At 39.6% G+C, this 14,591-nt stretch overlaps 1 protein-coding gene across 1 annotated transcript in view; it reads right to left on the bottom strand.

Annotated features, from left to right (window-relative positions):
• Positions 1 to 14,591, bottom strand: part of PIK3C2G (phosphatidylinositol-4-phosphate 3-kinase, catalytic subunit type 2 gamma) — a 215,084-nt gene that overhangs the window by 75,961 nt on the left and 124,532 nt on the right. The window contains exons 18-21 of the mRNA XM_009332846.1: positions 6,635 to 6,815; positions 5,177 to 5,284; positions 2,761 to 2,853; positions 466 to 595 (exon numbers count right to left, since the gene is read on the bottom strand). Of these exons, the coding sequence (XP_009331121.1) occupies positions 466 to 595; positions 2,761 to 2,853; positions 5,177 to 5,284; positions 6,635 to 6,815 (512 nt within the window). The remainder of the gene's footprint in view (positions 1 to 465; positions 596 to 2,760; positions 2,854 to 5,176; positions 5,285 to 6,634; positions 6,816 to 14,591) is intronic.

The raw sequence follows: 14,591 nt of genomic DNA on the forward strand, positions 1-14,591 counted from the left end.
ACTGTGAAACTGTCATCACTTGTCTACAGGTACTTTCCGTAGCCACACGCATCTAGGTTCATTTAAGCATCTATGCAGGATCACACTGGATTAAAACTTTAGTAGCTATGGCCAATTTTCTCCAAAGCTCTCTTTTTGATGTGTGAAGTTACTTTTAAGAATCTTGTGCAAGCTGATGGTGTGCGGCTTTTGGAAAATTCTAGCCTAAGTTGCTACAAAATTCAATGAGATTGGTTGTACTTATTTTGCAGAGGCAGAACGAATAAATAAAACGAACATTCAGGAGTAGGCAAGTATACAATTTAGTGCCTGAGTAAGAGAAATTCTGAGCATTTTTTTTTCTTTAAGGGAGAAGATAAATAAGACACCCATGAAAATGAAAGTTAAAGGAAGAGTTTTGTATACTGCCATTTACATGAGATACGAATAATGTAATACAGGTAACTTTCAGAATGTAAAACTGACCTTGGCCTTTCCCTGTAGATAAACACCTATAAATGATCATTTGCATATCCAGTCCCTCTTGGAGCCAAATGCTGTCCATCACTCGAATAATTTGCAGAACCAGCATATCTTGACGTAGATCATCACCTATCTGTGAAAATTGCACAAGAACTCCAGGTTTCTCCTTCAATACCAGGCAGAAATAACTTCTTATTTTATTTGTTTTTTTTCCCTCGCCAAAATAGCTACGTTCATTTTACAGTAAATCCCTCTTGTTTTTCTTCAAAGTTGCTACTTATCTTTCTGTGTCAGAAGAGGACAGAGTAAATGGCACACATAGGCAGAAACAGTTTTGGCAGCCGCTGAGATGGTAACAAATGCTCCCTGATTAACTGCAGCCTTTCTGCTTATAATTCCTATGTAATTATTAGAGATTGAAAATTTAATCCGGAGGTAGGATCCTAATTTAGTTACATTTTAAAGTCTACTTAATGCTAGATCCCTTTTCACAAATGACAGCATTTGTCTAATGTTAAGCTTCACAACTTAGTATTTGCAGCAGGCTGAAGGGGAATTTTATAATGAATTTATATTTTATCCATGACATGATTCATATTCAGTTTCAAACAGTGATGCAGTGTTGACTGCTCTCCCCATGGAGTCGGTCAAACAACAATCTTAGTGAAATGGGGCTTTAATTGTAGCCACAAGAGGTAATGAAGAGATTATCTTCAACCATGTCTGAGTAAATGGCCTGTGAAAACAAAAGCCCTGCTTTTTTAATTTCCTCCTCCCCACCTCATCTAAAATACATGTAACTTTTACTGCTATTTTTAAGTGCTTTATTCTTTTATTACATTCTTTTTATATAAGCATCTACAGACATTTAATGCTACGAAATGAGTACTTGAGGAGACATAAACTACTCTTTAAAAAAAAAATCAAAACATATTTTTCTTTCATTTAAAGGTAATCTTAACTCCAATTAATTCTTCTTAGTACCTAAACGTGAGAAAAATCTTATTCTCTCCACTTATGTTCCCTCCTTCCCTCATGTATAGAGTCAGTAGACAATTTAATATGATATCAGTGCTAATAATTTTATGTATGCATTATCCATCATGAACAAACAATGGAACTATAGTACAAGTAAAAGATACTTTAACACAATGGTTTGCTGACAGGTGAAGGTGATGTCAGCTATAATACTTCTACAGCAACTGGACAGTTGGTTGGTTGTTGAACGTTACTGAGCAGGGAAAATACTGTCTAGGTAAAACCAGCGCAAATGTTTAAATGCCGCATGGGCAGGCATTTGCTGAAGTTGCTCAAGTAAGTAGGAACCTATCTATTTAACATTGATTCTCAGATGAAACAGCATAAGAACCAGCTTTCTAAATGTTCAGAAAAAACTTAACATTGCTAGCCTCCCCCTAACATGCCTGGAAAGCATACTTCTATTCCTGAGAATCACAGCTGCTCTCAAGGTCAATTTAATTCAAGATGGCCTAGAAATTTTTTTTTTTTTTAATTTATTTTTTATCAATTTTTAGGCTTCTGGCTTGGAACATGATACTGCAAAAGATTATTGCAAAACATTAGCAATAATGTTTTTGGCAACACTGACCATTTTGTATCCATCAGCCATTTTATGAACTTCAGTGTTCTCTGAGAACAGTATCCACTGTTATGGAAGACTTTTGCTCTTCTGAAAGTAACTTTGGATTGCATGTATTGTCTTTTGCGGATGGACACAGCACTGTCCTGAACTCTGAAGCTTTGAAGGTGACCACTGGAAAATAAACCGGAGTTTACTTTCAGAGTCACTTCCTCCTAGTAACTCCAATGAGACAGAGCTCCTCTGCTGTTCCCTCCACATCCCTCTTCATCAGCCCATTCCCCCATGCTGGCTGATAGGGGCAGAATTAGTTCTGTGTAGCAAATGCAGTCTCTAACACTCCAGTATTTTGATTTGTTAGAGACATACGGACAAGGCTACTGGATTCAGTCATTCTGAACTATCCCTTCTCTGAGACTTGCCCTCTGACTCCAGCATGATAAATAAACTAGGTTTAAAATATAAACTTTGTATTTTAGCCTGGGCGTCTCCACTAAGAAAAAAAAAATTGCAAGAAGTCGTTTGATTCTCTACCAATCAAAAAGTTGATACTTCAGTGCATTGCCTCAGCATATTCTGTTAAAAGTACTAGTGTCAAATCAAACATTCTCAGGCTCAAGGTTTAAAACATAAATTAGGTGAATTTCAAATCAACATTTTCCATACAAAACGAACCGAAGATTAGAGGAAGAACATACCTTAAAAATAACATTGATGTTTCCACCTGGAGCATTTGCATTGATGAAGGAGATTTTTAATGGAAAAGCATTGGATGTAAAATATGAACATGCCTTCAGGGAAAAAAAGATGAGAGAGAAGAACAACAGTGTCACATACACAAAACATCAGGCTAATACAATACCTCTGAAAATGTTACCACCTTTAAATATTGCCCAGTAGCACTGATAACAAAAATAAATAATTCTTGATATTATTGACTGTTTAATTGGGTCAGGAAAATGAGAAATTCTTTTGTTTCACTCAATAAACAGATTATATGAATGGATAATATTTTCCGTACTGTTTTTCATTTTCACTCAGGTCTATTAACGATAAACTTTGGCTGGGACTGAGTAGACGAAGTACATAAGACTGATCTAATGAGAATCTGTAAAGCATTGAAAAGCCTTTGGTCCTATTATTTTCTGCAAAAAAAATTGCCAAATCATACAATCTTTATGGATGCAAAGAACCTGCTAATTTCTTTGGTGACCTCACTCCGGCTGAGAATACAGGAAATTCTGAAAATCACAATCTATTTTATGTGGAATTTATCTTAATTAAACATAAACTCTGACTTCTCATGCCCTACAGCTCCTTCCACCTGAAGACCTCAAAGGGCTTCAAAAAGCATTAATGAGCCAAGCACTGCAAATCCTGTGTGAGTTAGGGTGGTACTATTATCATCATTTAAAAAAAAAGGGGGGGGGGGGGGGCCCCCCCATGGGAAACCCACCGAAAAACCCAACCAAAGACAATGGTAAATTAATGGCCTGGTTTTCTAGAAATAATGAGTGCCCCACAGGAGCTACTGCTGTCCTTACTGGATGGAGTACAATGGAGGCTAATTTGAACAAAAATGCTACTAGACACAGCTGTGTCTTGCTTTTCATCTAAACCTCTCAAAGTATGGTGCAAGCATTCAAATATTGTCTTAGCCACATCATACCTCTGCGATGTGCAATAGCTATTATTGATGATGAAATCCTGACCCCCCTATGGAATTTTGCCAATTGAAGTGTCTCAATAAGTGCTTGAAAGGTTACTGTGAGATAATGCATTACTGATGGAGCTGGGAGCTGTGCTTGCTACTAGTAAAATCAATAGATGATACCAAAATGAATTAAATTTAGGTAATTATAAGCACTTAAAAATTCTAATTTGCATGATTATACTGACATACAGTTCAATCAAGAAGCTGCATATATTTATAGCAAGATAATGGCCTATAATGATATAAGAAAAATGAAAAAAAAAATCTCTTCAGATACTTATATTTAAACATTTTGTATCTCTCCAGCCAAGCTGGTGCAGTGTGGTGAGATACCTTCCCATTAGTCATTATTTCCAAAAAGTCTGAAAGCAGCGAGAAGCAGCAGGCTTCAAATTCTTCTGACATATCATACACAATTGGCCCAAGCCTGCGGGGTGCTGGAAGACCTCTGTTCTCAGTGAGATCAAGGCTGAATAGCAATTACTTGGAGAATCACAGGTCAAAGGCAATTGAAGGGATCAGCACCTCTTAGAATCAGGTCCACTGTGGATAATGAGCCATAGAACAAAAATAGAGCACAAATTGCTATAATTAGGCAGCTATAACTGGTAATATATATGGGTGTTCAGGTTTGTTTTCTCTTGCTGCTGGATACCTTTTCCTTCTCTAGAGATGGAACAGCTTATTCCTGGCATAATAGTGTTTATGAAAACGTTTCTAAACAATGAATAACTGAGTCTTAGTGCTGTGGTCGAAGTAAAGTCAAGTAACACTAAAGAGCACTGTTGTTTCCTTTATTCTTAAGTCATTTTTAATAGGGGTCACAGACACAGGTAAGTTACTGTGAATATTTCATATTTTAGCAGTTCTCAGTCACGTGCCTAGTCTCACCTCAGCAAAAAGAGAGCTAGCTCTAGACCTTTAGCTGTTCCCATACGTGACAGGGGAGAGTCTTAGGTGAGAAAAAACCTGCCACAAAGAGCTACCTGGGCAGGATGGTAACCAGGTCTCACCTTCAGGGAAGCCAGCTGCCCTTGCCAATCCCAACACCACGGCAGGGCAGCTGAGCTGGGAGCAGGCTGCTCAGAGTTTGAAATCTCTGCTGCCACTGCTGCGCAAGGTGAGCCATGCATGCAGCACCCACCCCACCAGCCCCCTTCACCTCTGCCTCCAGCAAAGGCCCCAAGTTTAAAGGGGATTAGGCTAGATGTCAGTTTACCAGATGATTCATGCTTAATACCACTAAGATTATTTCCTGGTCAATGCAGCCATTCATTCCCTCTCCCCCTTTATACTAAAAAAATAAAATAAAATAAAATAAAATAAAATAAAATAAAATAAAATAAAATAAAATAAAATAAAATATTAGGAACATAATCCATTGCATGAGCTAGACTTACGTCTGCCTCTATGCCTTGGACAACAAGTGCGGGATTCAGGGGAAGCCGACAAACCTTTACCTCCTGGAAGAACTGCTGAAGCCTGTTGAGTTCCACCTTTAACACGTCCTGCAACACATGAATTGTTATGGCAACATGAAAGAACATAACAGCAGCTTTTAAGCCGCTGACGGTCCTTCTGTATTTTAAACAAGCAGTATAATTTCTGGAGCTAGTAGCATCCATGTAACCTTATAACAGCTAATGAGGTCAAACTGAGGGGCAGTTATTAAAAATAAGAACTGTGATTTTACTCCACGTTCATGCTTTTTCTGCCTAGATGCCAGTTCATGCTGTCATGTATGTTCAGATCCAATACCCTTCATTAGGGGCTGATTAGCCCTGCACCTGCTCTGCTGCATCTCATGTCTTTTTCGCCTTGCTGGACAACTTCACAATTTGTTGCTTGTTGCCTCAACACTGTGATCTCCCTCACCTAACTGTAGGTGTGTTAACTGCAAGGTTTGGGAGTTTCTCAGTATCACAGTAACTGCAGCCTTGAGATTAACCTCTAAAATCTGAATTATGCATCAGTAATGTATAATGTATTGCTACTATTTCTCTTTCTTTACATGGATTTTTCTCTTTGCAAATATTTTTGTCTTTTTACTTCCATGTTTGCTTTGCTGATCTCAGTAGCAACACTGAGAATTTTCTGAAAAATCCTTTGAAAATCTTTGAATCCTTAACAGAGCAAAAAGTATTCATGATAACTTTCATGACAACCAGCAGTGGCAGGTATATTTTTATTTGGCTTTCTGGTCTGTCTTGCTGAGATCTCAGCAAGAAGCAGTTTTACACATCTGGTAAGTAACAACAACTGCCTTGGAAAATTAACAGTTTTGAATTGGAAATGTACCTACGCAATATTAAAGCTGCACCTGCTGGAGAAGACGACTGCAATCCTTCTATTGCCAGGAATGCATCTCTGCAGATATGCGTACAGTATTAATTGCTGAATGCTATATTTGAGATATTAAGTACAGTCCACTCTGGTTGGCTTTGCTAAAAAATGAGGATGTTCAGCCTGTCAAGGACAACTCTTAGCAAAGTTGTCAAGAAACACTGCAGCTCTACAGGGGTCAAATATTTTGAGACGAGGTGTTGGGTGTGAGAGTTCCTTTCAGTAAAATGTTAATCAGCTTTGTTGCCATTATTTCTGACTACCTTCAAGTCTGGTTGGAAACCATTGATGAAGGAATTTAAATGGCTTAAAAGATCTGCTGACCTCAAGAGTAATAGTGATGAAAGTTGTCCCATTAAATACATGTGTTTTACTTGTTTTCAGAGCAGCACAAAATTTTAGTCAAATCTTGGGTATATTTATGTGAAGGGAATTATAGGAAAGAGGTGTCACCTTAGAAAAAATGAAATTACCTGAAGAAACTTAGACGGAAGAGGAGGTATTTTTTAACAAACCTTTCTTTTTGGGTCACTGGCAGCTTTCACTTTTTTGGCAATGTCTTCCAGAATTCTGACAAGTTTCCTCTCCTTAGAAAACTCATTGTTCAGGGTTTTTCCAGCACAGAACTGGAGAGCAGCCAGTAGTTTCTGATACCAGATTTTGAAATGAACTTCATTCTGTGCATTCTTCAACAGCCTGAAGGAAGGAGGGGAAAAAACATCTGTGTATCTAAAACTGATTTTTATTTTATATCACCTCTAGCAGGAACAATAAACGCACTCCAGACTAATCTGTATTTAGTGATTTTGGGCAGCAGAGAATGAAAAAAATTGTTGTTTATTTGTTGGCAGTACTCAAGTCCTATTTGATAACTAATGAGATTCTGAGTGTGTTGAATCAATAGGAACCTGCCATTTGTTATTGTCATACACAGTGCAGTGCCTGTATTGCTTCTTATTTCTGCAAGAAAAGTTTACAAAGTGACAAGAAGTTGCATTTTTTGAAGTCCAGTCTTAAATATATATCCCTAAATCTATTCTTTTTTTTTTTTCCTGCCAGCACACTTACACAATCAAGCACATCTTTCAGCTAGGAGGTGCATTTAAAGACCATTTTAGTCTCAGACATATCATCAGTTCTAGAAACTTTCACTATTTTAAGTTGAGGAGACATTTCTGAAATTGGCTATACTGCTAAAAAGAGTGAAATGAGCCCACTTTATTCCTTTCTTTATTGGTAAGTGTTGGTCTAGAGCAAAAACTCAGCTCTTAGTTCTACTGAAGTTTGTAAAAGCTTTGGAACGGGAGTTATTACCAACATAAAAGTCAGACATAAAACCAAAAACATACTTTTTTTTTTTTCATGTTTACCATGCAGTCTTCTCTAATTACACATTCATTTGGGCAAGGAAAGCTGTGGGGTTTAGGGTTTTTTTTAGTTAATTGAATTGATCACTGGGAAATTTTTTCCTTATGTGAGCCAGACGTTTTGTATACATTTGATTTATTTTTATAAGTGTAGATGGAATCACCAGCTTTATATTGCTACTAACATCCTGCCCATCGCCTGGGATTTCCCTTTGCCTGAAGGACTGATGAACTGCTCTTTGCTTTTGTCCGAACTTTCCTCCCCACAACTTCATCCTTAAGAACATCTCAAACCTTAAATTCCTTATAAATGTCTGAATCTTAATGCAGTTTCCTTTATCTGATGAGGTTACTCAAACCTAACAAATAATGCTAGTTTTCACAGGACAGAAATCAGAGAAGCTGTTGACTTTCAAGGCACATCGCATATGAATAAGTCACATAAAAAAAGCAAGAACAAGATATATATCATTGCTACTGCAGCCCATGCATCTTTTGGTGATGAGGGATTCTTGTCAGCTTTTATAAGGCAATGATCCTTCTAGGTCCTCAATGCAGAATAATATCACCTACTGGTTTCTGAAAAGCCTTTCCAGTTACACAAAACCTCTGAACATCTAAGGGTTTATAAGTACTGAAAATCTTAAAAGAACGTGTGGTGTTTCTACCAGAAATGCCTAGACATGAAAGGGAAGAGATATGAGGAGTTTATAATCAGCACTCTCTGGAGGAGATTGAAATGACATTTCTTTCTGTAGACTTGTAAAAACAAATCATTACTTTTTGGATCGGAAAGAAATACAAATTATCATTGCTGTGCCTGGTGGAAGGCAAAGCCCAGCACATAGAGACAGCTGTATTCTTATCCTGAACCCTCCACAAACTGAAGAAGGCTGAGCGCACTTGCATATATGGCGGTGGATAAACTAATTCTTAGAGATTTCAAGCAGAGTAAGTCCAAGATTCCACAGGATAGGATTCATTTGCTTAAATGCAGATACCTCGTGCCATTTTGGATATCCTAGGAAATCCTATTTGGCTTCCAGCCGTTGCCTTGGAAGGGCATGGGTCCACCAGAGGCAATATCTCATGTGTGCCACTCCCATGCAGACGTCTCAGATGCCCTATGCTGTGTAAAAAAGCCTATGTTTAGGGTACTGAATCACACTCCGCAGTGGCCTTTTAGCTCAGTTGTAGGCCAAGGTGATTTAAAACAAAAACATACTCTGTCCACTTCAACGGCAAGTCAGGAACAGGCCTGATGATTATTTTTTAAACAAAAGCATTGCTGGCACAATCCAAACTGTCACATGGGCAGGAATTTTAGTCTACCGAAGCAGAGCCCAGCTCAGTCTCAGTCCTGCTAAACAGCTTGCATTTCTCTTGGAGCACAGGCAGAATGAACTTGTTCACTTCTGCCCTGCAAAGACAAGTGCAAGTGCACCTAAGAAAAGACAACATCACTGTGATATCTATTTTGAACTGACCAGGTTATGCTGGTGCAGAATCTTCTGTCTGCACTTAGGCTTGCATTAGAATCAGCTCCTGAGCATCTAGATCATATTAATTCACCTACTCCATTTTTAATGGTACATATTTAGGGAATCCAGAAAGGCTACCTTTCCATGTCTGAGAAGCCCCCTTAGTCCTTTCAGATATACAGAACATTAAAACAACTTTTATTTCCCTAAAATGAAAGGCTTAGGATTTCACATACAGGAAGCAAAATAGCAAACCCAAAATGTTTTCCTATTTTAAACAGAGCTACTCCCTGCATAAGGCAGATCAACTTAGAAGATCCATTTTTTGATTATTGTTATGGCTGAGTGTTCACAGAATATAAGCTTATATACACATATGATATAAAGATTTCTTTTCAACCTGAGAAAGGATTATGGCCAGATTCAGATAGCTTATGCATAAGGTGTACATGAAGACAGAGGATGTATAGAGTCTGAATCCTCTCACATGTGCTTCTTGAGCCCAGTCCATGGGGAAAGTTGAGGCAGTCATCATGATCTCACTGGTAAAATCCATTTCCATGCCAGCTGCAGCCCAGCACACACTCCACAGTCCGAACCCTCATGGCAGCTTTTGACAGTGCATGTGCTTCCTCAGCAGCCCCATGAGAGACTCAGGGCTCTGCACTCAAAATGTGTCTGGCGACTGTGGTACAGGCAGCACAACTTCCTTCTGCCTGCTCACTGGGGTAGGTATGCTTTTAAAAGCCTATAGACCTTAATTTGCAAAATTATTTGGATTAACTGGGTCTTTTATATTCATTTTATAAAAGCAGTCCCAAGGAGGATACAAAGGACAGCTTTTAATGTGATGACTCATTGTAGGCTTTGCTGAAATGTTTATTCAACAACTGAACAAATAAGCAGTTGTAATTCTGTCTTCTCAGTTTCCTGGCCCACACATCTTCACCCTGCCGTTGCGAGAACTCAGCGGAGATAGGGAAGTCTCTAACTTCTGAGGTTGCAAGATGGAGAAATGCTCAAGACAGTAATGAAATTTTCAAGTTAGGACAAGATGCCTAGCTGTGACAGAGGAAGACAAAATTGGAATGATTTAAAACTCAAGGCTGCCAGTAAGGAAATATGTGAATTTTATTTTTTTTCTGACAATTTTCACAGGGTTCTGCAAGACAGAACTCAATATAAAAGCCTGGCTTTATGCCAGGCTTATACAGAGGATCTTGCTCCTAACAACTGGGAGACTTCCTCACTCTTCAGGGTTCTCTGATTTGGGGCAAATGCACTCGTTCTCCGCAAGGCCAGGGTAATTCAGATACGTTGTCCCAAGGTCACTTTCTGGGAAGTAGCGCAACGGGGCTAGAAACAGAAGGATGCTAACCTGAAATTTAGTAAAGAAGCAAACTAGACTGCCCCTGCTTACCAGCAGTCAGAGGGTTCAAGTCAGATTCTGGGGTGCCCTGAAAGATGCCCCCAACTTCCTTCTGCAAGCAGCTGCTTCTCTTTCTTTCTTCATGCACCCACGCCATGCCTGCAAGGTGGCTCCTACCTTGTTTTTTGGCACTCCCAGCTGCACAAGCATGTGTATGTTTTTTCTGAGTACAGAAAGCCAAGTGTGCTGGAGAGATTTTTGCCACAGGGCAGAAGGGAAGGTGGCGTTGAATCAGGCTGAGTTGGCTGCTGTGTCAGAGAAGGAGAAACAGGGCTAAAGCCAGCAGCTATGGAGAAAAGGGAAATTAAAAAAAAGGGAGGGGAAAAAAAAGGAAGGAAAGGAATGAGATTGGATGGATCTTGGTACCAAAACAGGTGAGCTGGCCTTATTCTCCTTCTGTGGTGTGGGGAGAGAGGGAAGCTGGTGCTCTAAAGGCCTTGCAGCAGACACAGTCTGCTCTCTGAGTTGGATTTGGCAGACAAGTGAAAGAGTGAGGCTGCTCACACCACTCTGCTGCTTGAACAGATGTTCCTTGTCTCCTTCAGAAAAGGGAGCAGGGTGAACCAGAGAGTAATGCTTGACAGGATGGATTGGCTTGCAGGTAGCCTGTTAAACCACATCTTAGAAAAAGAAACCCAAGAAAAGGTCAGGATCTCCAGTATCTTATTGCAGGTTTTAGCCCCTACCTGCTATGAACGAGTGAGGTACATTTTGACTGGGTTATTTACACGTGGTGTCAGAGTAGTGACCCTAGTTAATTTGTTTCCCAGTGATGTCTGCTATTTATTACACAAAAGCTGTGCCTACCAGCTCATACACTGTGTACTCTTTGCTCAAGGTGTTTTGAATTCAGAGATACCATGAAAATGAGGTGCCTTAGGGTTTTAAGGTGAGTGCTGAGGTACTTACTGTCGTTGGTCAATCTTTGGTAAACTTGACCAAGGAAGTCAATATGCTTTGTTGTGAAGGTATATTTTATGCTTGTTTTCTGTTTCACTAAGCTGAAGGCAGGACGAGTCACAGGAGAGGACATTAGTACAAGACTGCTGCTCATTATAGCAATAATTGTTTTAAAAAGATTCTCCACAGCCCTTCCTATCAAAGATTAGCACACACACTTTTTTACCACTGCACAGCTTCCATGTCTGAGGTTGCCATCCGTCTTGGTTGTCATTAGACATCCTGCAACACTCCTAAGTTGTCCTTTGTGCTTTATTGTGCCACGGAGCTATGGCACACACCTGAAGCATATGACGGATTTCATTTTTGACTCCTCGAAGAAAACATTTTACTGTTTGCGTTCTTAAACAGGAGAGTAAGTAACAGGGGTGGTTTGCCAGTGGGGTTGCATTTAAGATTACATTGGACAAGGTTTTTACTTCCCTGACAGTGATAACGGGAATAATCCCTTTGATAGAGATATCAACATAGCAAGTACCGCACAAACACTGTGAACTCCAATGAATTTCAGATTCTAACAAGTACCCGTCATCCTCCATCCCCTACGCCTGCAACTCCCCTTACTCCTCTGCAGAGCACAGCCAAGCCTGCAGAACTCATCTTTTTCACTTGCGAGCTAGTCTGTTCAGGCATGGCCTCTTTAGACACAGCCAAACTTTAAGGCAGCAGAGTGCCAAGCTGGCAAATATAACTGTGGCTTTTCTGATCTCTTTGCCAGTGCCTAGGATGGATGACTGAACTTGCTGAAGCTCCCAGGAACGTGTCTATAGGATGGCAGTTATTGCTTCAGAGAACAGAAAGGAACACTTGTACTTGTTGCAATGCAATCTCTGTTCCCAGCCTCCTTCACAGCCTCAGTGAGATAAGCCTTCACTGGACAGCAAAATTTAATTTCACTAACCTTGCTGGAAAGCCTTAAAGTAGCTCTGTTCTCATGGTGCTTTGTTATTCAAGAGCTCTCTCTATCAACTTCCTTTAAAAAGTAGATACAGGATAATACCTCCCTTTTTTAATTAACCCCAAATTCTAGGAAGGTGTGATTTATGTACTACAAGTCAGAAAGGAAAGTACAGAAAACAACAGCACCATGCTGTGTAGACCTATTGGGGCATGGCAATCAACAAAGCAACAGACATAAAAACAACCGAACAACTGAGAAGCACAAAATGCCTAACATGTTGAGAACAATGCAATTTCTGCAGGGGGGAATTGGGAGCAAAGTCAATTAGGCAGAAGAGTTAATGTACAACAAAGACGGAAGGGACATAGCAGTTCTCCCAAAGACTGTAGTACTGGGCATTTTCCATAGCTTTACAGAAACACAGTGTGAGGTCATCCACTTGACTGGAAGGACCAAGACCAAACTCCCTTTCACTCTCCCTTTCTTTGAGTAAAAAGCCAGCAGAAAGGGAGAGGCACGAGAGGGCTGGCAGAACTCTGCCTCATCTGCTGATTTTTCTTCTTTCTTTCTATTCTAGAACAAGAAGAGAATGAAAGTTTACATTTCTTGAGTAGACTGAGTGAAGCATGGTACAATATTTTCTCTGAATGTTTCTAACCAAGTAAGTCTTCAGGATGGAAGAGCAGCAGCTGTTCAGTAGCTTGCAGCATCTGTCCACTTTTGGCTGTTCACACCTCTCACAGAAGAAACCTGCAGTCAGTTTCACCTGCTGCTTCTCATATAACAGAGCTGCTTTTATAGACTCATTTTTCAAAGCGTTACCCTTGAACGGAAAATACCTCTGCTTAAAGTGAAATTTTGTTTCAAAAGGCCATGTGATATATTTGCTTTTGTTTTTCTGTTTCTTTTTTTATAACATAACTTAGAACAGATGTCTGACGTGTTAGACAACAAAAAATTGTTGCAGACTTATTGTAAAGTATGCTGGTTAAGATTGAGAAACACAACATTTCTATGGGATCCAAGGGACTAGTTGCCGTTATTTGCTAATCTCCTCTCAAAGATCTTTATGAACAAGGCAACACAATTTACATCCAGACAAATCACTTGATCCAGTAGATTCAATCAACCCAGTTCCCCCCACTCCCACTGAATGCCTTAACTGTGGAATGCATGTCCTGCTGACTCACAAAAATTAGCAGATCAGTGAAAACAAAGGCTACGCTATGCTATGCAAGTAAGTTGCCAAACCCTGCTAAGGTTGCCTAGCAGAACAACGTTTTATTTGATACATAATATAGTTAGTTGCACACACTTATGTACTAAGAAAATAAACCCCAGATAAAACTGGTTTTGTCTGGAGAAGAAAGAGCATTTACCTTGAAAAGGAACTGTATCAAGAATTAATAGGAAAGTATAATGGTGCACAGGTACCACTATCACTACCAGATAGTAGATGCTACCTGGTCCGAGGTCTAAGCAAGAAATTATCACCCTCAGTACATATCTCCTCCAAGTTGTTGAATGGACACGTTAACATCAATGTAAGTGCTACAAGAATTGTCTAGTAAAAAGAAGTGCTAACACTGTCTGTCTCTTTCTGCTCCAGTTTGTAAAAAAAGAAAAAATAAAACAAATTGTTAGCAAAGTCGGTCTCTTTCTAGTCTGCTTCTCTTCATTGGGTGGGGTCTGCAAGCAGCAGAGGACCAAATTTATTAACACACTACCATAAACACAAAATATCTGCAGCAGAACACCAACATAACAGAATTAGTGGTTGTTTCCAACAACATCTGTATACAACAGTGCTGACCTTGGATAACTTCAGAATCTGTGAGTAAGGGTTCACAGTCTGCCGAAGATCCCACCCTGATAAAGCATCAATCCAAAGCTACAGAAATGAAATGCCTTCACCCTGAAGTGTCATTAAGGCCGAGAGTGACTTAAGCTCATCCTTGCAACTATAGGTCTACCTGTTCTCAACTATTAACAGAAAAAGTGCCACTGTCTCCGTAAAGAGAATCAAAGAGAATGATTAACTCTGCCCTCCAAAAACTGTATTCCGAATTAAAATTTAGAGACAACAAAAAATGTTTTTACAAATATATTAATGACAAAAAGAGAGCCAAGGAGAATCTCCATCCTTTATTGGATGCAGGGGGGAACATTGTCACCAAGGATGAGGAAAAGGCTGAGGTACTTAATGCCTTCTTTGCCTCAGCCTTTAATAGTCAGACCAGTTATCCTCAGGGTACTCGGCCCCCTGAGCTGGAAGACAGGGACGGCGAGCAGGATAACCCCCCCATAATCCAAGAGGAAGCAGTTAACGACCTG

Source organism: Pygoscelis adeliae, unplaced genomic scaffold (assembly GCF_000699105.1).
Source record: "Pygoscelis adeliae isolate BGI_AS28 unplaced genomic scaffold, ASM69910v1 Scaffold38, whole genome shotgun sequence".
In the NCBI taxonomy this organism is placed as follows: Eukaryota; Metazoa; Chordata; class Aves; order Sphenisciformes; family Spheniscidae; genus Pygoscelis; species Pygoscelis adeliae.